Source organism: Podarcis raffonei, chromosome 17 (assembly GCF_027172205.1).
Source record: "Podarcis raffonei isolate rPodRaf1 chromosome 17, rPodRaf1.pri, whole genome shotgun sequence".
Taxonomy (NCBI): Eukaryota; Metazoa; Chordata; class Lepidosauria; order Squamata; family Lacertidae; genus Podarcis; species Podarcis raffonei.
In genome coordinates, this window is record NC_070618.1 from 11981771 (window position 1) to 12006162 (window position 24392).

Here is a 24392-nt window from a genome sequence, read left to right on the forward strand (position 1 = left end):
AATCATACCTTCACAACACTGGTTTGGGGGGAAGTAGCCACACTATGGGAAGTCCCAGAGGCCTGCCAGGATGCCACAGATAATATACTAGTCCCTAGTTAAACTAATAATGTTCCACTTCCACATCACAAAAACAGACTGCCATCCCTTGACACACAATAGAAAACAACCAGCTAAGGCTACCTAAAAACATGTCAGTGTTAAGGTTTTGGGCTCCCAGTACCCAAAGAAGAAAAATACCATATGAAACAGGAACCATTCATTATGCTATATATTATTGTATAGTTTATCAAACATAAAATCAAATAAACATACAAGTACACTATAGCACTATTAAGGTTGTCTTTAACAAATCATTCTTTCACCACTGCAGTCCATGTGGATTTATTTTTTTTAACCTGGATGAGTCTAACCTACAGAGAAAGTTCAACTATTTCTTACCAGTAGGATCATTTTTATTTTTAAAGTTGGCCATGCTTCCTTGCCTTTAACAGCTTCCTGACAAGGTTCAGTGGATGAAGTTTTCTTTGCCTTTATCCCTTTGCCAGGAAAAGCTTCCATTGCCAAAAATTCTGTATGTCAAGCAGCTGTCATAGGTCTAGGAACCTAGCCAGGAAAGAAAGTTGGCAATCCCTTCCTGCCAGACCTTTCCCTCATTTTCTAGAGTAGATGTGAGGAAACTTTTTTTTCCTATTCAAAGCCAATGACCCACAACAGAATCAACACTATCTTTAATTGTGCTCTTCATTGTTAAATATTCTTAATTCTATTAAAATACCATAAATAAATACAAAAGCCTACAAAGATAACACTAGGATGTTGCCATCTTGGAGTGCCTCTCAGTAGCAGTGCCCAACCAGCCACTAGCAGGAGTTGGGGTTTATTTAGCTTAATAATAAAAAAAGTGCTGGTACTCATATCTCCATAAACGTGCCATGGGTACCCATATGAAATAGGCAGAAAATTAAGAGGCAATTATGCGTACTGTCACACACACAAAAGTAGTGTTGGTCAATTGCCCTTCCCTCAAAAAAAAAAATCAGTGGGGGGTTGGGGGTGGCATTGGGTGCCACTCCTGGAATATGTGCCCACAAGAATGATGCCTACCAGCTGTTCTTTAAACCTGCTCTTCTTAAGGAGGGAGGGCATACAGTGGAAGATCTACATTTGGGGGCCCTGAACTGTCGTGGGGGCCTCTTCACAACCAGCAACGAGCTCTGTGTAACCACAGTTTTCTTCTTCAATGAGGTTGTTCCATGACAGATCACCACCATTTATTTATTTTTTTAAAAAATAAACTACTACAGTTCAGATTTTGATTAAAATTGCTGTACTGGATTATATCACATGTCAAAGTTACTGGAGTGAATAAAAATTTGGTAGGCTTTATAGTTTTTGAGTTTTTGAGTGTGTGTGTGTGTGTGTGTGTGTGTGTGTGTGTGTGTGAAAATTAGGGAAATGTTCTAAGACATGCAAGATGCACTTTTTAAAGCACTGAGTATGTATTAGAGTTTCTTTTGGGGGCCCTCCAGGATTAGGAGCCTTGAAACTTAAGCTTCATTAGTTTCATAGTAGTTCCACCCCAGGGGCATACATTAAGTTTTTCTGAAATTGCCTAGATGCGAGATGAAATTTAGCAAGGGGACAAATGTTCCCCAACCTGGAGGAATGGAAGCATAAAAAGTATGGCAGAAATCTCTGAAACATGTAGACTGTATCACCTAGACATGCATTTTATATTTAAGTAAACACCTCTATAAGATATCTATTGGAGTTTTGGATACGTAACGTCACTCAGGAGGCTATTCACTATGTATGTACAGTCATATATGAATGCTGGGTTCTTAGCAACAAGTGCTGCCTGATTTGACAAAAATGCTAAATGTTTGCTATTTCTTTGACAATACTTATCGCACTCAGCATGCCTCTCCTTTCTTTCAAGGATTTTAGACCTGGTGTCCACCCTCCCAGGCAATCTTCCTTCCAGATGAAAGCAGAGTCCAGTCCCAGACCTGATTTCAAGTATGAGTCTAATCCCTCTAAAAGTTCTCGCATGCCTGAAACCAGAGTTACAGAATGTTCTAGAAAACACAGAAGGTTCTCGAAAACACAATTATAATTACAAACTGGGGGTCCAACCTATAAGCCAAAAGGCATTTAGTTTAGCTGATAGGGATAGGGCACGGAGGGAAGATTCTTTAAACCTTCTCTTTACAAAAGAACCATAACACACTGTTCCGTTTTATATAGCTCAGGAACTGAGGCTGACTGATTATGCTGACCATGCATAGCCAAAACAACAAACTGGGGTCGATCTCAGCCATCCCTGCAGGTGCCAAGAATTGGGCTTAGGACCTCGTGTGTGTAAAGCAGACAGCTTTACCGAGCTATAGCTTTCCCCATACGAATGAAGGATTGTGCATTCGTGCTGTTGCACTGATTTGTTTCCCCCCTGGATTGCATCCTTCCGTCAATCGTTATTTTCTTCAGTCTGTTTCTATTTCCTGGCTGCCAGAAACATCCCCTGAGGTTGCTTGTTTTTATAATATCCTATTCAGCATTTCTATAATATCCTATTCAGGTATTCCCACCAGAATGGCAAATGTATGTATGTCATATGACTTCCTTCATGCATTCAAAGGATGCAAGGCAGGGCCAGAGGGTTGTGCCAGCTAACCCCACAATCGTGACGACAGTACGTAGCAATCAACCCATCCTCCAATCGTGCATTCAGACTTCCACACCTACCAGTTCTCTGGACCAAAGCTGGCATAACCCAATAACCTCCTGACATGTACTTTCAACATACTGGTGGTAGTGATGGGGGACATGTGAACCTTCCTAGAGTCAACTGCAGCCTCCCTGTGGTGTTCTGAATCTTTTACAGACAAGGACCCTCCATTTTAAAATCATGCAACACATTAGTGACATTTCCTGAAAGAAAATGAATAGATCATGAACCAATTTCCTTGTCATCTTCACCATCCACCCCTCCCACTACCCCAGGGGATAGATGAGGAACAGAATTCAACTACTCTTGGCTTGAGGAAACTTTGAGTCCACTGAGGGAGGGTGTGGGTGTCGGAGACCTCAAGTAACCTCTTGACTTGATTCTGGGATTTAGTCTAGTGAGCCACCATGGATGGCATATGCTGTCACAGAATTCTGACAAAGTAGGGGGAAGAGTGTACAACAATGGCCACTGCAATCAACAAGCAGCACGAAGCCTCTGCACTGACCAGCCTTAGTATAAATACTAGGGGCCTGGCAGTCTGCCTTTGCCTTCTCAAAGCAATATTTGCTGCCTACAGACCCCAGGACGCCCCCCCCCCAATCTAAGGTCAAGCCTCCAGCTCCACTTCCAGCAACTTAACTCTTGGACTCTTGGTCTAGAAAACACACCCGCCTAGTCAAAATTTAGTTATGGCTGGCCCTGATGGGAGAATCTCCAGAAGGTTCCTATTCTGTAAAGGTAAAGGTACCCCTGACCATTAAGTCTTGACCATTAAACTCTGGGGTTGCGGCGCTCATCTCGCTCTACAGGCCGAGGGTGCCGGCGTTTGTCTGCAGACAGCTTCCGGGTCATGTGGCCAGCATGACTAAGCCGCTTCTGGCGAACCAGAGCAGTGCACGGAAACGCCATTTACCTCCCCGCCGGAGCGGTACCTATTTATCTACTTGCATTTGACGTGCTTTCAAACTGCTAGGTTGGCAGGAGCAGGGACTGAGCAACGGGAGTTCACCCTATTCTATAGGGGTAGCCAATATGGTGCCCTCAAAATGTTGCTCTGCCAGCATGACCCAATTGTCAGGGATGATGGGAGTTGTAGTCCAACAACATCTGGGGCACCCCATGTTGGCCTTGCTGTGCTGGGTTACACCACTGTCTCTAGAAAGGACACTCCTTTTTTTCTTTCCATGCTTGTTTTTCAGTAGTACAAGATCATGTTAGCACCTGTGCACCTCTGTTGACACCTACTGATGGACTGATGTCAAATTCTCTCAGACTTACACAAATATAATGCTTTTTAGCATATCAACCTAGCCATCCCTATGATGTAAAAAGCAAGCAGCCCATTTCAAACGCCTGTAGCTGTTGCTCAGGACTATACTGGTTTCATAAAACAGAATGCACACAAAAGAGCTGTATTTAATCTGACTCTGAAAGACCGTGGATACCGACCTGAGGCTCTAAACAATTTCACATGTTTTTAAAGAACATATTCTGACAGCAACAACTCCCTCTTGCTAGAGATACACAAACTTTCTGCCACAGAATCAGCCAGTTTCCTTAACTCCGAGGCAATATAAATCACACAAAGATTGAATGGCCTTTCAGAACACCCTCTCTATTACAAGTCTCCTGTTCAAGGGAATAAACATGCAGATCAAACCATGCGGTCTTAATATGCCAGCAAAATGTATTTATTACAGCTGCCATCTGTTTACTACAGGTGCCATCCAGTAGGATGTTGCTGCCATCCAAAAAAACAAACACAAAAGGCCTGTGACTGTCTGTACGACCCTGAGCTCTCTCTGCCCTTGGATGTCCTGGCCATATGCCTGTTTGTGATAGAAGCAGCCTCTTTAATTGAACCTAGTTTAACGTATGGATACTAAAGCCCCACATTTCTTCCAAAGAACTCAGAGCAGCTTACATATGGTTGCCACACGGTCTACAAGGGTTGGACTTGTTTAGTTAGCAATAGAATCACTTGGCCATTTACAAAACGTTATAGCGAAATAGATCCTCTGCTCATTTAGATTCAATGGCAGAGAGAAGCACATGTTCAATTATCTCATTAATTCCAACTACAGGATCTCAAATGACACATACCACTATCTTTCACTCCTAATGATGGAATAAGCACCTCACAACCTGATTCAATTCAGAATTGGGCTAGAAAACCAAGCTCCCCCACACCGAAATAAAGAAAGAAAGAAAGAAAGAAAGAAAGAAAGAAAGAAAGAAAGAAAAGATTTATTCCAAGCCATATTCCTCATCTCAATAATATCAACTGCCCTTGGAGTCCCAACTCCGCAGCCTGATTCCCACTTATCAGATTGGTGGTAGCAGTGACATTTTCCAGGATACCTGGTGCCTGAAAAGCTGCCGTAGCAGGGTTATAATTATAATTATTTTTTAACTCTGCATAGCACCCTTCAACCATAGAACTCAGGGCAGTTCAAGGTACCAGATAAACAGGTGAGCGAGCACGAGGGATGAGTTTCTCAACAATCTGAGATAGTGAAGATCTCTTGGATCATAACGCTCATCTCAGGACAGAACAAGTATTCTAAGAGGGGTGAGGAAACCTGTAGCTCTCCAGATGCTGTTTGACTGCAACTCCCATCAGCCCCAAACAACGTGGCTAATGGTCAGGGATAATAATAATAATAATAATAATAATAATAATAATAATAATATCTTTATTGTCATGGGAGATGTGGTCTAGCAACTTCTAGAGAGCCGCGGGTTCCCCAGTAAGTTGCCAAGGTTAGTATTATGAATCGACAAATTGCAAACTTTAGCAACTTCATTACTCATCACCAACTCCACATAATTATCTTTCATTCAAATAAGTAGGACTTTGCATGGGTTATTATCAGCAACTAAAGAACACATAATTTGTTAGCTGCTAGCCTCAATTTATTGTCCTCTCTCATATCTTACTGCTATGATTTTAAATAATAAACGATTTCACATTATGACTTTTAATTAAATCACTCTAATAAAATGAATACTTTTAAACCATTTAACCAGCACAACCATTAATCTTCACTTGCCCTAAACAGAACCGGATACAGCAATGAAATGGCTATTCAGTCTTCACAAATAGCAGCAGATGATGTAGCTGACAGGAAAAGATGCAAGAAAAACAGTTTACAGACTGGAAGAAAAACAAACATAGAAACAGAAACCCAGTTCTTCATATTGAGGCCTTTTTTTTTACCTTACTAAACCAGGAGTGGCTATCAACTCAAGACAGCGACATATGACACAGCCTCCCCTGAGGCACAGGTAACTTTGTTCTGTCTTTGACCTGGAAGCAACGGAGTGAACCCATCACACATGATGCAGAAACACAGATGGTGATAAATAAAAGCCAACCTCAGAGCAGCAAATCATGAAGACGCACTTAAGCACTCCAACCATGCAGACACCTATGAGGGTGGGCACTTCGAGCCCAGAGAGACTTTTAATTATTTATTCTGCATGGCATACAAGAGAGCACTAGTGCAAAATTGGGAGATTTCAGTGACAGAACTGCAACAGCCTCAAAATGAAGTATCACACAGCTCCATCGATTAAATCTGCGGCCTCACGGATCAATCAGCTAAAGCTGCAATTGATTAATATCCCAATTAAGCCTATTAAAACTGCATCCCTATTATGGTCATCCTGAGATTCAAATCACATGAAAACGGTTGTGCACACTGTACTTAAATTAATGAATTAGGCAAATTAATAACTGGATGAAATTTACACTTTGGCAAACTATAGCCACAGACATATTTAGACCCTGCTATAGAAGCAAATGGAGAGTACACTAAGGAGGTCTGTTAACATCAGTTTCAATATAGTATAATAAGGATTTCTGGTTTTAAACAGAATGCTTCAAGCTAGATAAAAACAAGCATCAAGAAGGTACTGCATTTACTGTAGTCCTATATGGGGATAAAGCAAGGTGATAGACTACATGGGCTTGGCAGAAATGACGAGCAGAATCCGAAACCAGGGAAGAGAAGCAGCGCAAGAAGATTGGAAAAAGTTTAAGGACTATTTAAAGAAATATTACAAAATTAATGAGAGTTAGAATGATGTTGGATTGGAAAGTAAATGGTTACTATTAGTAATGGTTAAGACAAGGAGAATAAGGAAGATTAGCTTGAATTTTTATTAAAATAAGGGAAGATTTGCTGAGTAAATGATAAGAACTTGGAATACAGAGAAGGGAGGTATGAGGAAGTCGGGGAAGAAAGGTGTAAGAAACTAAGATATGAAATGGTACATGTTTTTTGTTTTGATTGTGTTTTTTGTTTGTTTATGTATTTGTTATATGTTTGTGTTGTTATAAAAATCTGTAATAAAAAATTATTTTAAAAAAAATATATATGGGGATAAAGCAGCTCCCCTTATTTAAGTCAAGCTCCTACTACTCAAATGTTAATATGGTACCCAGTAATGAGAGCCGACCATCACTCTAGCCTTTGACTTATCTCTAGCATGAGGAAAGCCTGCAGGTCACAACTTGATAGGTGCATCCTTCATATTTACAGAACAGAGGTGCTGTGGTCTAAACCACAGAGCCTAGGGCTTGCCGATCAGAAGGTCGGCAGTTCGAATCCCCGGGACAGGGTGAGCTCCTGTTGCTCGGTCCCTGCTCCTGCCAACCTAGTAGTTCGAAAGCATGTCAAAGTGCAAGTAGATAAATAGATTCCACTCTGGCGGGAAGGTAAATAGCATTTCTGTGAGCTGCTCTGGTTCGCCAGAAGCAGCTTAGTCATACTGGCCACATGACCTGGAAGCTGTATGGCGGCTCCCTCGGCCAGTAAAGTGAGATGAGCGCTGCAACCCCAGAGTCGTCCATGAATGGACCTAACAGTCAGGGGTCCTTTTACTTTTAGCCATGTCTGTGGCTGCTGAGAAGTCCTTGTAGGAGAACACCATGCTTAAACTGGCTCTAAATCTACCAAACTCAGATTCTGAAGCAGACTCGCCTGATTCAATCTGGAAGGATCATGACCTGGACCAGGTCACGAGGCAGTCTGAGTGCTGCAGCAGTGCCTCTGTTCCTATAAAACATATTTCTTGTCATGACAGGTAAACCAAACACTCACAGCCTGGAGCGTTTAGCTAGTGCATGGGGCTCCTTGTCACTGCACACTGCAAACCCGTATGAGAGCAGCAGGACTTGATAACATTGCATTGCACTTAGGAGGAACTACACAGGAACAAAAAACAACAACCCATGGCTGCATTATTAGGGGCAGCCATTCCACCCGAGAACAACAGGTCATTAAAACCCATCACTCCCAGGTGGACTTGTATTGCATTCAAAGCAGGCAGCAGCAAGGAACGCTGCATGCTGGCTGCTCCAAGCTGTGGGTGGCTAGATTACCTGTTTAAACTTTTTTAAAAGAAATGTATTTTATAGGAACAGAGGCAGAACAGCAGTCCTTGGACCACCTCATTGAATAGTTTTTTTAAAAAAACTATACCACGGTTTTTTTGCCTTTTGGGTTCTGCACAGCCTGTTTTCCCTAAAAAAACCCATGCAGAACCAGGAAGGAAAGGATTTAGTCTTGTTTTCATGCAGAACTGAGACAGACTGGAATTTCATGGATCGGACCTTCCCTGTTGCCCAGCAGGTCTAGGGTGCCTACCCACAGCCCTGAAACATTAACGCAAAATTGCTTCCTTAATGTAAGTGCTAGGCTTAAGGATGATCCAGAATTTGCAAAAAGCATGTAGTATCATGCATGTAGTATCATGACTTAAGGCTTCCGAACCCTTAGAAAGGTTTGGGGCTACTGGAAATATTTTTGAAGAACACCCATACCACCTCAAAACCTAACCCTTCGAAAATGAATGAATGTATGTATTTTGAAAAGGGAAGCAGGTTGGAGACTGAGGGTTGAAACCCTGAAGAAAAACCTAACTGCAATCAGACAAGAAAATTAATTATTTTAATTTGAATCTTAAATGGCTGAAATTGCTAGTTGAAACCATAGGAAACAGTTCCTGCTGACAAATGAGTAGGTGGAGTTCTCAAGACCTGGGCAAATGCTGTTGCTGTTTGGAGGGGGAGAGCTGGCTGCTGATCTGCTTTCGAGCTCCTGTTCCAGGAAGATTACAGGTAAAAATATTACATAGGTGAACATTTAGAATTGCTCAAAAATTGTTCTTACTGAAGTCCAAGCCACTCTATGAAAAATATGCCTACTACAAAACAGCTACAAATGAATCAGCAAACCTCTGTCGATATCTGTGATGAAACATCGGTTGGATCATGAAACTTTGTTGGAAGAAGCCTTTTGCACATGGTCAGAGGCTCTCTCTTTTATTACTGATCAGCTCCAGCTGAAATTCCAGCACTGAAAGCAATCTCTAGAGATGGATCTGTACGAGCACTGGCTCAGATTCAGTTCTGCCATAACAGTGATTTGGGGGATAAGCAGCAATTTGAACCGAGGTCTCCAAAGATTAAGTCCGGCGCCGATCCATTACACAGAGGCAAACCCAGATTTGTCACTGAGTACCTGCTTAATAGTTATGGTATACTCAGTTACATTCACATTTTGCATTCTGAGGTGTGCACCTAAGATAATGCGCGATATAGCCCACCTGTGAGGCTAAGGCCAGCGTTAGCCAACATGCTGCCCTCCAGAAATTGTGGACTATTAGTCCCATCATCCCTGATCATTGGCCATACTGCCTGGGGCTGATGGGAGTTTTAGTCCAAAATATCTGGAGGGTATTTATTTGGCTACACTCCGATTAAGGCCAACATTCAGACATGGCTGTATGTGGTCTCTTGGATGCCACCCAATAATATACTTTACTGTCTGAAATGGATCCCAAACCCAACCAACTCACCCACCCTCAGCTAGCGGCAATACTTTTAAAAGTCTTTCTGCCCTATTCAAACAGCAATTCCTACCTTCATCCCCCACTGCCTGCTCCATGGTGTCTTCTGAAGTAGGCCCCTTCGTGTTGCAGCATGGCAAGGCACGCAAATCTTAAGACGAAGGAATCCCTGGAGCCATTTGAAACATGGGAGTGGAAAAACAGCAGATTCATGCACAGTCCTGATTGGCACTGAAATTGAACGAGTTTTCCATTCTGATCTCCAGTGCAACATGTATAGGGTTTTCGCTGGAGAAAAACCAAGGGATAAAAAAGGATGCCCACAGAGAATCATGGGTGACAGCAGCTTCCGGTGTTTACCACACATTCAGGCTGTGTGTCACACCAGTCTTCTTTCCATTCGGACTCACTCTCGAAAGCAAAATGCTGAACAGCAGCATCTGTAAACACCTGACAAGGCTAACCAGACAAGCACTTGTAAGTATCCATTGAGGTGAAAGCAGCAAGGGAAATGAAAAGCACAACCAGGTGTGCAGGGAAAGATGAAGATTGAACTAATTATCCCAGCTGTTTATTTGTGGAGAGGAAAATCATTTTGGTAAACAAAAAGCCCAGCCATCCTAAGCCACTGAATGCTGAGGAACTGCTCTGTGGGAGACCCTTTACTTATTAGGTGGCTGGTGCCGCAGGAGGCTTTTAAGCCTGCTAAGTCAGCCAAAGGGTCCCTTAAAGAGAAAAGTGATGCTGACTCCATTAAAAGACAGGATGAGGAAACCTTGCAAGTCCAAGTTCGTTCATAATACTGCTTAGAGACAACCGTCCTTGCTGTGTCCTCTTAAACATTTTCAAAATATATGACAACGGGGGAAATGTGTTATTCCAAAGCCATCTTTGACTTGGGCAAAGGAAAAGCAAATCTGTCGAATCAAAGAATGGGGAGTGCATGCTTTGAATATAGAAGGATGCAGGTGCACTCGTGGGCATCTCCAGTTTAAGAAGGAACAGGTAAAGACCCTGTACCTGAGTCCAGAGTTTTGGGTTAAGCAAACAACTACTGTGATGACCAGGCAGCTGTCCATGGTTCTACGAAGAGGCTCAACTGATTGCCTATCCCCAAGGCTACGAGGGTGTGTGACACGCCCACACCATCAAAATCACTCCGCGACTATTCTAACACTCCCTTCCTTCCCTGCCCCTCCACCCTACCTCATCTCCCGGGCAGTCTATAGTATCTGTAAAATCAAATTACAAAGCATTTTCTTTGAATCACTTCAGGCTGCAGGAAGAGGGAACTGCTAGCTGAGTGCTTGTCTAAGTTCAGGGCACAAAAGAACTAGCCTCCAACTCATTTATTTATTTTTTAAGAAGAAAGCATTTCCCACTCGTGATTACACCACGACCTGTCCTGACTACATCCTTTAAAAGCCACTGGGCGAAGAGATGAAAACCAGGAGCTGGGGCTGCAAATACTCTGCCCTAAAAAATAATAATAGTAATAGCCACATTACTGTACGAAATATACCCAAATTGTGCACATGTTCATGGGATGAACTGGGTCGTATTTGAAGCACAGGAACGTAGCATTCGATTTGAAAAAGTATTATATGTTTTGGACACAATCCAACCGAAGTTGAGCATTCTGAAGTCTCAATGATTTCGACTGAAATGGACAACTCTTCTGCTGAAATCAATGGATCTTGTTAACTAGAACTTGCACGCTGAAACTTCAGTATTTAGAAGGACCTCGGGAGCTCACTCCTTTGTGTGATGATCGGTTTCCATTATTTCTAAAGTGCAATAGTATTTTCCTCTGGCACATACAAACATATGGTTCATAATCTTTCATGGTCTACTGTGGGTGAGCCACACTTTCTTAGGGCTCCTTGGTCATTTTGTGATTAAGAAGTGCTTAATTCAGTAATCTAATATATTAGATGGCCCTTTTTTGGCCCAATGGGCAATATCGATATCTTCCCTCACCATGTGGACCAACTTCAGCACGTGGGCGGGGCCACCCACTTATCAATCATTTGATATCACAATGACATTAGGTATCTCGTTCACCTGTCAAGTTGGCCTGCAAGGTGTGGGGAGGGGTCTGCTTTGCCTGCACATTCTCTGAGTTATTTTCAAACAAATGGCCTCATGAGCTGATTTGGGCCAAGACTGAGCCACAGGCCAGAGGTTCTCCACCCCTGAGATACCTTGTGCTAAATTTGAACAAATAATCTTCATAATATTGTAAATCTATCTTCATTTTTATTTTTTTGCAATAACCCACCAATTCCGTAATTGTTAATACTGTGCACAATTTATTGCAGAATTCAGTGCAACGTTTATAATCATGGGATAAATAAGATTTCCAGGTTTGTGACTACTGTAAGAGTGCTTCTAGATGGGGGTTTAATATTGCTTATGGGTAATATCACAAATGGGTAAGCAACAGGAAATTATGAACTATTCCCTGGAAAGAGTAAATCCAGATTAAATGGGGGGGGGAATATAGGTTAGCATTTGATGACAGTGGCTTCATGTACATGCTGCACAAAACGTGCATGCATGAGGAGCACAGATGCCACAATAAACAACTGTTTGGAAGCACCCAAAAACTTATCAAGCCACCTTTCTGGTTTCTGAGATTTTACCTGTCATTGCCCATTTAATGTCAAAGCACGTCTGGCTCTATCAGAAGACAGAGTGAGGCGGCTGCTTCAGGCAGCTGATTTTGGGTGTCATGAAAGGGCAGCCAGTTGTTAGCTGTTAAATTTTATTGCCAAAATGTGGTGAGGTGCAAAATATCTTGGGCATGCAATGTAAAAGGATCCTGTGTTAAATCATATTTCTTGTGGAGTTTTGCACCAACCGGAGCGCCTTTGTTTTTGATGAGTCCCTTTAAAAAGTGATCCATGGAATGAGAAGTGTCCATCTATCACTATTGCTGACTGAAAACGGGAATTGTTAAATCTCATCTCACAATGGCTGAGGGTTACAAGGACAGGCTAGTTAAAAAGATCTGAGTGACTAACAGAGCAGACCTTGCACCAAGAGCTGCAGCAAAAGGGAGGGGAGAAAGGAGCATTATTACACTTAACAACACCAGCTGGTGAGTTTTATGAAGCAATGACTGACTGGCAAGAAGAAGAGCTGGGCTTCAGCCTGCAAAGCTTTTATGTTTATGTTTGATTGATGACGTACCAGTCTAGGGATTAGCTTCTTGCAGTTCAAAATCCTGAACTGCAATACTTTTAAACAATGCCAGCTTTGTTTCGTTCCTACTTGTGATTGACTGCTGTACGCTGAGAATGAAACTCAAGCTAACATATAACTCGGCATGAACTAAATCTGCTCCATGTGGGAGAAAATAGATTGATTTAGTGTGCAACACACTTCTCTCTCTCTCTCTCTCTCTCTCTCTCTCTCTCTCTCTCTCTCACACACACACACACACACAGAGTGAGTTGACGCATACAACTGACTAGGCAATTTGTTGCCCATGTTAGCTTTGGATTAGCTAAACTAAGCCTAAATATCTCTCTCTCTCTCTCTCTCTCTGTGTGTGTGTGTGTGTGTGTGTGTGTGTGGTGATGTTTTGGCATTTTGAAATGGGATGAGTAGGAGTTGGGACAGCTGGCGTCCGTTCTTAGCTCCACCCTTGAGTCACTGTGCGGTAATAGGCATGTTCGAGTCATATAAAAAATAGCAACGGCTAGACTAATGAAATTGTATGCTTTGAAGATGAAATCTGGAGTAGAACCTTACATCTATCCTGGATTGTCATGGCAAGACTGGCCAGAATTTTACCTGCCTGGCCACAATTTCATCCTCCTGGCCAGAATAAGAGGGTGTAAAACCTAAAAGAAAAGATCCATCATTGGGTGGTTTTGTTATTTTCCTATTTTCCATAAGATATGTTTCCCTTCCCGCCAAAATAAATAAATAAATAGGCTCTTCAAAGGCACACTTTGCCATTACATTTTAAAAGCTGCTCCCCTAGGGGGAAACCGCACTTTGCAAAGCCTCAAATTGGATTAGACCTTAGATCCTTAACAAGCAAAATCAACTGCCTCACTCAGGAAAATGCATTCTGTGCATTCTCACAATCATTACGCCAGAGGTGCCAAAGAATTTTAGGAAGCTAGAATCTTAGGAACAACATGCAGCAGCCTTGTAGGCAGGGCAGCAGAGCATGGGGGTGCACTTGTGGATTTGCATTTCATCATTACTCCCTCAAATAATGAACTTAGTGTCCCCATGCCAACAGGACTGAAGACAAACCACCAACTGAGAAACAAGGAGGAGGCATCAACATGTCTGGGAATAGCAGAACCCCAGTCTACAAAATCACCAAATAACCAAGAGCAGACCCTTAAAAAAAAAAACAACCAATGGGGACAACCTCCCCTTCACCATGTCCCAAACAGCTCAATGAGGACTCAAAACGCCCGTGGTCGCCAAGATCCATAGAATGTTGTCTGCCAACTGGAAAAGGAAAAACAGAAAAGCAGGGTGGGAGGAGATGATAATCTGGCTTGCTTGAGCACCAAATAGCTTGAAGTATCCCAGAGGACGAAATGGATGGCTGGCTCTGTAAACAGGAGCAGTGCTGTTAGGGGAAGTGATCCCATTTGTCCACTTATAGTTCTCTCTCCCTCCCCACCACCGTGCCAATACACAGGGTGTTCCAATGGATATAGCACTCAAGAGAATCGACAACTTAAGGTATTTGGTCTCAACCAGAACTGTGGGCTTTTTACAGCTTCTTAAACTATCTCATTGTGCAATTTCAATTTACCAGCTCCGTGCAATGATGAATGAATTAAATCTTGCATAGCATTTTGCACTAAAAGCCCTATAGAAATGCTAACAGATATCTATAAATAACTTCTGTTTTGTGTGTTGAAGAAAGCAATTAAAGAAGAAGAAGAAGAAGAAGAAGAAGAAGAAGAAGGAGGAGGAGGAGGAGGAGGAGGAGGAGCAGCAGCAGCAGCAGCAGCAGCAGCAGCAGCAAAATCTTTAGTTCTGGGGGGCTGGGGTAGAAGGGGAAGAGTTTGAAGCAAAACTGGATAATCTCATTTCTGATTTCATAATCTCACTTCTTCTTCCTACTATGGCTGAGAGGGGCATTTTCCACTGTATTCCAGAAAACAGCATCTGGGCAGCTTGTTTCCATCTCAGTGTGACTTCACTAGATTACTGAGAGGTAACATGTCACTCACCAGCCCAATATATTTTGTCTAAAGCAGAGCCCAACTCCCACAACGGCCAACACTTTAAAGAGTCTTGTTGTACTATTCAGACTTTCATTTCCTGCCCTCATCTATATGCTCCCTCAGGGTGCAACCCAAAGAATTGTGCTTCGCCTGGGGCATGATAGGGCTGGTCCTGCCCTCCTTCCCACCCTTCTGAGGAGCAACAACTTCAACTAGTACTACCCCGCTTGCTAAGCGCTCACTATAAATCAGTAAATGCACTTCATTAGAATGGATAGGTGGTTGGTCTGTGTATGTAGGGAGCATCACAAAGGACACTGCAATGTGTCTGGATATGCCTCTGCAGGACTGCTGAGTATTTGAGCGGACAGGCTTTGCCCTCATCACAACAGTACTCCCACTTTTAGATCACCCACTAAACTGGGCAGCCGCTATTCATTTATATGGGAGAAGAGTGCATTAGGATAATTCCCAGCTCCAGCGACTGAGATCTGGGGTTCTCCTACTTGTTACGAACATTTGCCTGCAACAGGAGTCCACTCATTCACAGCCCTTAGCCTACAGCTTTTGGGAGGGCTGGAGAAGAGTTGGTGGAGGCTCTCTCCTAAGACAAGGTTTCCCAGAATATATTAGGCATCTCCTTGCACCATTAGCTTCAGGGATTTACTCCTGCTCGCTCTCTCCATTCAGTTTGTCCACATTCTAGTTACTCACTGAAATAATAGGGAGAGTGATATAAATGGACCACATGGGTGGGGGCAGGAGAGAAACTAAGTCACTCAGTGGTTAAATGACTTTCACAAGAATATGCTGAAGGTCATTCTGTTGTCTCTTTTCCTGGCTGACCCTCCATCGCTTTTTTTACTTAGTGCTGTGCCTAATTCAATGTTTACGCTTTACCTTTTTATTGTATGTCAAATATTTTTTATTATATTCTGTATAGGGTTAATAACAACAACAAAAGAGAGATTAATTCCATAAATGAGACCTAGCCCTCAAATGGGATTACTATAAATACACACACACACACACGATTTCACTAAATTCAGCTGGGGGACTGAGATGCATAAAGAAACTCTTTGAAGGCCTGGCTCACACAAGCACATCTACATTCCTTGAATGCTTGTTTCTCATTATGGCTAAAGTAGGTTCTAGGGCAGACCCGGGGGCTGGATGCAGCCCCATCGCCTTCTCAATCCGGCCCATGGACGGTCCAGGAATCAGCATGTTTTTACACAAGTAGAATGTGTCCTTTTATTTAAAATGCATCTCTGGGTTATTTGTGGGGCATGGGAATTCGTTCATTCCCTCCCCCCAAACAATATAGTCCAGACCACCACTATGAAATCACTGCCGGATCCAATGTGGGTTGCAATAGCAGCACTTCTGCCCTATAAATATATGGCAAAAGAGAGAGAGAAAAGACATGGGTCCCCAAATGCATGTCTGGGTTAAAGGTAAGTCCCAGGTCCAAAAAGGTTGAAGACTACTTCTCAAGACTACAAAAAGTTCTCCCGCATTTAAAAATTCGGCACTGTAATTTGGAATTTATGTGATGTGGTTTGATTCAATGTGATTGGCCGGTTAATAAAAAAAATTTTAAAAAAAAGTTCTCCCGCAATATAGCTGTTCATCTTTAACATGTTACCCAACCCTCTTGGTGACTATGAACCATCACGTGGTGACTATCGGTCAAGTCTACAAACTGCCTCAGTTCGAAAATATCATGATTGAGCCGACTTGGGCTGAGTAAACTCTGATGGCTTACCATGTGGTAATATGGTAAACGAATAAGCATGTATGAACTGGTTTTAGATTACAACCAGTAGAGAACTGAGAATTAGTAATTTCAGGCTACCAGAGGCTCACAGGAAAAGGGGGTGGGTATATGATAGTATATTGGGGCAAAGAAACAGAGAAAGCTGCCTTATAGCCTCAGATCTTAGCTCAGTGTTGTCTATGCTGCCCAAGCAAAGCCCTTCATTCAGACAGGTGCCTTCTCCAGCTAAGGATCTAATTGGAGACCTTTTGCATAAAAAGCATGTGCACGGTCACTGAGCTGTGGCCCTTCCCCTGGGGATGCCCCTTGTGACTAATCATGATAATAGAATGCTTAGTAGCACACCAGCTCGGCAATGTTATATTTATGTATACACCTCTTCATGCATTCGGCAACGGTTATCAGCAAAAATGCTAGGGTTTCATTATATCGTTCATTTGCTGCAAACCAGCTAGATCTCGCTGCAGGAGGCGAACACCAACTGAGAGGTTCTATTGTTTTTCCCCCACAATGGCATTCCTTTGGGGGGTGGGGAGGACCTGAATGAAACCGAACCTCTATAAAAGTGTGTGCAACCTTGAGAATTCCAGTCCTGCCCCTTCCCTGCAAAGGGGCAAGGAAGCTTAAATGTCTGCCTTGAAGAATTACAACAGGATGGTCGCAAGTTTAAAGATCTTTGCTAAGTCCACATGATTTTGGCATGCCCGCCCACACTCCCCACCCATACTGGTGAGGTTCTCATGCAGATGGATATTTCGAACCTAGCACCCTGAAGGCAACATGGTGCAAGAGGGAAGAAGAACAGGGAAATGAAACGTGTGCATAAACACCAAGTGTATACAGGTATAACAGTAGCAGCATTAACATCTGACTTCCAAATCCTGCAGATTTACTGGGGATGTGTTTTAAAATTTTATTTTTTTGCCACCCTCCTTTATAAAAGGCTACCGTACTTCCTGACGTGCATGCTAGTGGAAAAGCATTGCCACTATGTGTTGCAATAGGAGGAAAGAGACAGAGAGGGCAATGGTTAAATTTGTGCTCAATCATGCCCACATGCAGATGCCCAGACTAGGCTACACAATGTTGCTTTTAAAACAACAACAACATCATCAACAGAACAGAACGCAATACGACAGTTTAAAGGCACTCCAAACAGCTCCTAAAGCAGGTGGCTGGAGCCAGCTGGATACAGTACTGTCTACGGTGACAAACCAAGTACACAGATGACAATGTTAAAAAAAAAATGCCATGCACACAAACACAGAGAGAAATGTAATAATGAATATTTCATTGCAATATTTAGCCATGCATTTTAAAAAACATCACCTGAATCATGCAAGCCACCCACACAGACACGCACTAAGGGAGAAGGGAAATGCAATCAGCATGTAGAGCATTTCTGTCTAGAAATTGCAAGGTAGATCTTTCCCCTTCAGTTCCACCACCACCCCATGTAACACAGGTAAATGGCCAAAGAGAAAAACACCGTCTGGATTGGATCGGCTACCAAGTTGGCAGCACTGACCCAGCTCCATGAAGAGACATTCTCTGAAAGTCTATCAAATCCATCAATCTGGGATTTGTCCCTCCACCCCTACCTGCCGGCTTATTCCTTCCCCACAGTATTTTGTAAGAAATAAAAGGCACTATCAGCCAAAGACTCAAGGGCAGCGTCCCCTTTTCAGGACTGCCAGAAATGTTGTGGAGATTTATATGCAATGTTGCATCCATTTACCTTGGCTTCTTTAGCAGAAAACTCCGTGGAGTTGGAAATTTTCATGGACTTTGAGCGGTGAGTTTGCCGCCAGACTGGGTCCTCTCGCGGGTATTTCACCGAACCTGTAGCTCTCACTCGGACCTTGCTGGTGCTCTGGACACTATTAACTCCAATCATTTCCAAAAAGTAAATAAATATTCTCTCTCTCTTCTCTCTCTCTCTCTATATATATATTATATATATGAAGCGGGGGGCAGAAGAGGAGAAATAAACCACACTTCACAAATTCTCTTCAAGGTAGTTTAGAAGGAGAGGAATCTCTGTGGAGCCTGAGCTGCAGCAATCAGTGTTTGCTTAAAAATGCACCAAGCTGGTCCCCCACTACCATCCACCACACACATACACACACAGAGCATCTTCAACTACACTGTTTTGAGGCAGCGTGATTGTTCCAGGCACTGCCTACGTCACTGGCTGCAAAATATAAAAGGGTGGAAACCCCACCCCTACTCACTACCCTGCTGCTCAGCACATATCGCCATCCTTTCCCAATACACGCAGACACACACACACACACACACACACACACACGGGGGGGTGCATTCTCCAGTGCGGCTCAAGGGTATCAGTTTCAAAGAGCAGAACAGATGGCAAAAGGCCAAGCAAAAAAGCAATTCATTTCTGACTGCAGACAGGCAACACTTGTATTCCAGCCATACCATGTCAAAGTGCATTAAGCTGGGTGCAATAAAATTAAGACGGCACAAATAAAAGACTGCCCCGAAGGAGACGAGCCTGCCAGGTAGCCGCTGCTTCGAAAGGAAAATTGGGGTGGGGGCTAAATGGATTGCAAAACATCTTAGGAAAGACAAGTGTGTAAAAAAAGACGCTGCTTTTTCACAGGATATTCTGCAGACACTAGCTTCAATTACAAGTGGGATTTACTGGGCAGCTCTGTGCATTTATACACAGAAGCACTTGGTAGCTATGGTATGGTACTGGGAATCAAGAAATCCCCCATTCAGGTCTTGTCTCGCCTTAAGGCAAGATTCTTTCTGCAAGCTCCACACCTACACCTAGGATTACCAGGGCAATATATGTTAAATGCTATTATTATTATTATTTATTAAAACCTAATCATTATAATGAACTCCCAGGTAATTTGTGCATAGGTTTGCAGATTTAGAACTTGTGTCTCAATTCAAGTTTTAGAGGGGGGGTTTGTGGGGTGGGGGAAGAAGCATGAATGGCTCACATACATGCTCATTCTCAATTTTCAGATTCGTTAGCTGAGACCCAAGGCCACACAGCTCAGTAGCAAAACCCCACTGTCCTAGCCTTGGCAGCAAAGGCTGGTATGTGAACCTTTGTTCCCAAAATAACTGGTGGAAGAGGCTTAAAAAGTGTGGCCGGTTCTGCCTTCAAATCAGCACAAGTGAACAAAAAGGCAGAGGCTATGATGGTAGTCCAAGTCCTGGATCTGTTTCGCCAACTAAAGCAGCCCGTAAACCGCTGCACAAGAGGAGTGGGGTTTTTTTGCCCAATCAGTGTTTCAAACGGCGTAAGGGGAAGTAAGCTCCATATAAGGGAACGGCGGTGCTTACCTAAAGGCTACGAAGTCCAACCCCCCACCCCACCCCCCAAATCATTTCTAGCTCCTGGAGACCCAGAACACAGCAGATTGCATGTAACCATAGCAACCAAGCTCAGATGAGAACTGATCCCTAGTACGTTGGCACACAGGGGGAGTATCAGCTGGTAGCACTGGCTGGAGAAGGTAAAGACAAAAGTTGAACTGCATATGACTGAGGATGCCAGGAAGGGCACACATACTCCAACTGTTCCAATTTACCAGGCACAGTTCCCTAATAGCTAGATCTATTGTTATATCTACCTATCTATCTAATCACACACACACACACACACACACACACACACACACACACACAAACACTTTCAGATGAATCTACAATTACCAGGTATTTATGAACACTGCCCACAATCACTTACAAAGTTTACTGAAGCATCAATATACAAAATTCCTTCATAAATTGCTGCGTTCTGCACATTCTCTCAAGTTAGAAATTATCCTTCTTGCATGAGTTAAGAGAAAGATTGTGCTGAAGTGTGAACCATCTCCAGTGTTTCATGAAGGCTATGCATATTGACCAGAGAAACACTCTTGAGATATACACAGTATTGGCCACAAAATGTGCATATTGAGCACTGAAATGTACAAAATGCAGACGAGATAGGCACATTTTCATGCTATCACAACATTCTGAACCAACACCACATTCCCCCCCCCCACAATAAATGGCAAATGACCCTCCTATATGTTGAGGTTTATCCAGTAATATTTCCCCCCCAATAGCTACTGAAGCAGAGTATTAGCAATCCAGTTTCCTTTTTAAATGAAGTCATTTAATAGAATGTTTTCTCTCACAATACACTTGATTTGAACTTATTACAATGCATTTAGCAACAATTGCCACCTGAGGAGGCAGCTATCAGGTGGAAGGGAAGGGGTACACTGGCATTTTGTTCCTGTGTGTCTGCATATACAACTATGTGCACTAAGAGTCGAAATATATTCCCACTCCCATCTGGGGTTTTCAATTCTAGTGACCCTGGGGAAGGATATGAAGCCCAAGAAAACCACTTAAAAGATTTTAAATTAATCAAACAGTGCACACAGAAGACTAATTAAAGGCCATGATTTACGAAGGACATTTTATATATACATTGGGAGTAATTTAGGATGAGCAGTACAGAACAACTAGTTATTGTGCATATTCACCACAGCTCCTGGATAATGTGCACATAATCAGTCTATGAAGAGAACTGTGCATCTTTCCAGGTAAACATACGTAATCTGCAAACAGCAGAGGCCATATTTTTATCTGTTAGGCAGGTACCTAAACTTTGTCAGTGCCTTTTAAAACACTGGTGTGTGATGGGGGGGGGGGGGTTTACTGAGTTCTGATGTTTTTATGTGAAGCTGCTGCCAGCACTGCCATCATCAGCACATGACTTTTCCACCTCGGTGGTGAATGTTTAAGTTCAGTTACCTTATTATGCTAGCACCCCTGGGATATGACAGGGTTACTTTAAAGAGTAGGTGAAAGTTTTCCACAATCACTACAACAACAGAAACTGATGTGAAGCTATGAAAAATTAAAAGGCAGGGTCATAAAGGTCCTTTTGAAAGTGGCTAAGAGCTTTGTCCTAGAGAACACAAGCTTAACAGGTTGCCTAAATGCTTCTTTGCAGCCTTCTCTGCTTTTGCACAGTTTGGGGACTTCATTGCACCTCTGCCTGCTGCTCTGACAAATATAAAAATAAGAATAATACAGTAGCAGCAGATAAAACTTCAGAAACTTTCTTGCCTCCCCATTTTCTGTGTTAGTAAAAAGCTATCTCCACAATGCCAGTGAAAAACTGGGGTGCATCCACTTTGGAGGAAGCACAAATACCAAACCAAAGCTGCCCCATTTGGAGGTATGTGGATGTCCTTGGAGCAGTCTTAAAGTGAAGGTTGATCCCAAAGCTTCAGACCAACTACAACACTTTGTAAGGTCCTGGAAGAGCTGTCAGTTTCAAGAGTGTGCCTTCACAGCAAGCAGTACATGCTTATGCCAACACAGTGCAAGGAGGAACAGCTCTGAGGGCACATATCAGTGTGGTTGTCAGAAGAGAAGAAAAGGAAAAGCTATACTAAAAACAAAACAAAACAAAATGGCTGGGAGTGAAGATAACGCCACAAGCAATGACCCTGTTGCCCCAAAGGGTCTTTGTGGTGCTGGGCTTGCCACAATTAAAATGAAGTAAATGTGTATCATTCCTTCGGCCTGTAAAAGCAAGATGAGCGCCGCTGGAGTTAACTGCCAGGGGTCCCTTTACCTTTTTAAATGTTTATCAGAGACATTTATGCTTATGTTATATTCAGATAGAATACTTTTAAAAGCATGTATTCTATCCTCCTATTTTTAATTGTTAAGTAAGCTGTATTTTAAACCCAGTTGGATTAAAAACTTAAGTTATGAGCTGTGCAGAGCAGTGTATGCTGACCCTGATGATAAGAAATTGTTCAAGCCTTAGCAACTGCATGACAACCATACTGAAACATTTGTGTGTGTGAGTGGAATGAATGGTTTTCTTCCTAAGCAAAGGCTAAGAAGCAAAATGAGCAGGTTTGGCCAAGCAGATGAGCAAGGACTGATTTGGGCTTTGCTGCTAACTTTGAACCTACATAAATGGAAGTTTCCATGCACATCAAAAGGACAAATATTGAGACAATAATGATTATAGCAATGGATTTTGACAAAGGTAATGCAACTTTTTCAACCCAATGGCATTTTAGATCCTGTGGGATGGAACTTCCGTTTTCCATGCTTATATAAACGCAGGACTGTCTCAATGCCAATTTGGAGGCACAAATTTGGATAGTTTTGCTTCATAGCAGTGGGCATATCATTAGCTGGTGATAATTCAAAGGCAGCCTTTATGACTAGGGAGTTGTTTTGCTGAATCTTGTGGATGCATGGCACATTCAAGGTGTATCTATGCACACCAAATATGTCAAAATATGTTGACAAAAATAGTAATTATGGGGTGCCCACACCAATATATATCAGGACCACAGCAAATCATACACTCAAGCAAAGGGGGCAGTGTCCTCTGTGAGATGCCACTGGATCCTGCCTAGCACAGGTGTTAATTTTGAGTAAGTAACATTATCATTGGGATCAAATATCTTCTGATCATAAACTATCACAGCATAATCCGAAGAGGCAACATGTGTCTGCAGCACTCACCTTTTCCCTCTTTTTGTTTGTTACAGGATTCTTACCCCAAGCCATTGACAGGTGGATGGGTGTGAGTATACCCCATCTTTTGTGTGTATGAATTTAGGACTAGTGTACAAGGTAGAGCAGGGACGCGGGTGGCGCTGTGGGTTAAACCACAGAGCCTAGGACTTGCCGATCAGAAGGTCGGCGGTTCGAATCCCCACGACGGGGTGAGCTCCCATTGCTTGGTCCCTGCTCCTGCCAACCTAGCAGTTCGAAAGCACGTCAAAGTGCAAGTAGATAAATAGGTACCGCTCCGGCGATAAGGTAAACGGTGTTTCCGTGCGCTGCTCTGGTTCGCCAGAAGTGGCTTAGTCATGCTGGCCACATGACCTGGAAGCTGTACGCCAGCTCCCTTGGCCAGTAAAGAGAGATGAGCGCCGCAACCCCAGAGTCGGCCACGACTAGACCTAATGGTCAGGGGTCCTTTTACCTTTACCTTACAAGGTAGGGCAATATCTTCACTCCTATCTCCCCTTTTCCCCAGAGTCAATCTCCACGAGGGAGAGAACGCCTTGCTATGGAAACGTGTTTAGGAAATAAAGCTTTAGAACTTTCATTTTCAATCTGGTTGTTTGTCAAACCCTGGACTCCCCAGGCAGAGCTGGGAAATACTTCCTGCCTGAAACCCTGGCAGTCAGTGTCAACAATACTGTGTCAGATAGTCTGACTTGGTATAAGGCAGCTTCCAATCTTCCCGCAAGTAACCAAGGACAGGGAGCGCAATAAACTCTGTCTTAGTAGAAATGTTGAATCAGGATAGATGTCACCTGTCAGGCTGCTGTTGAATGGGAAGTTAGCCAGCTGGCCAGTTTCTTTTTCTCTTGCAAGCAAGCAGGAAGGACCAGGGGATCCTATATATGAATTTTGTCAGGGAGTTTTCCTTTCTCTCCTTTTCAGGCTTTACCAACCAACACTAAGGATTGGTAAGTTCAGGACAAAAGAGGAAAACTGCTTTGACCTTGAACAAAACTGAATGTTCTTTTTTGTTTCTTTCCCTTCCTTCTCTTTCCCTGAAGGCCCACATTGGCTGAATCACATTCCAGTTTCCTCATATCCAAACAGCACCATCTTTCTTCCTTAGACGTCCTTCCAACTAACATGCACATCAATTCACTTTTCCATCATCCAACGTCATTTGGCCTGGACCTCCTCTCCTTTAAGCTCCTTTTTAAGACCTCCCCCAACTCCATCCCTTTTTCTTCTGCATTTCACTCATCCTCCTCCACCACCACTTGTC

The 24392-nt window shown here is 42.9% G+C and overlaps 1 protein-coding gene across 11 annotated transcripts in view; it reads right to left on the bottom strand.

The window, feature by feature from the left end:
* PSD3 (pleckstrin and Sec7 domain containing 3) overlaps positions 1 to 24392 on the bottom strand; it is a 176066-nt gene that overhangs the window by 27974 nt on the left and 123700 nt on the right. Inside the window, exon 1 of one of the 11 annotated variants that reach the window (XM_053371474.1) lies at positions 18321 to 18515. The exons of the other annotated variants lie outside the window; for them this stretch is intronic. Within the exon in view, the coding sequence (XP_053227449.1) occupies positions 18321 to 18479 (159 nt within the window). The 5' untranslated portion in view covers positions 18480 to 18515. Of the gene's footprint in view, positions 1 to 18320; positions 18516 to 24392 lie in introns of those variants that run through there. 11 annotated transcript variants of the gene reach the window in all.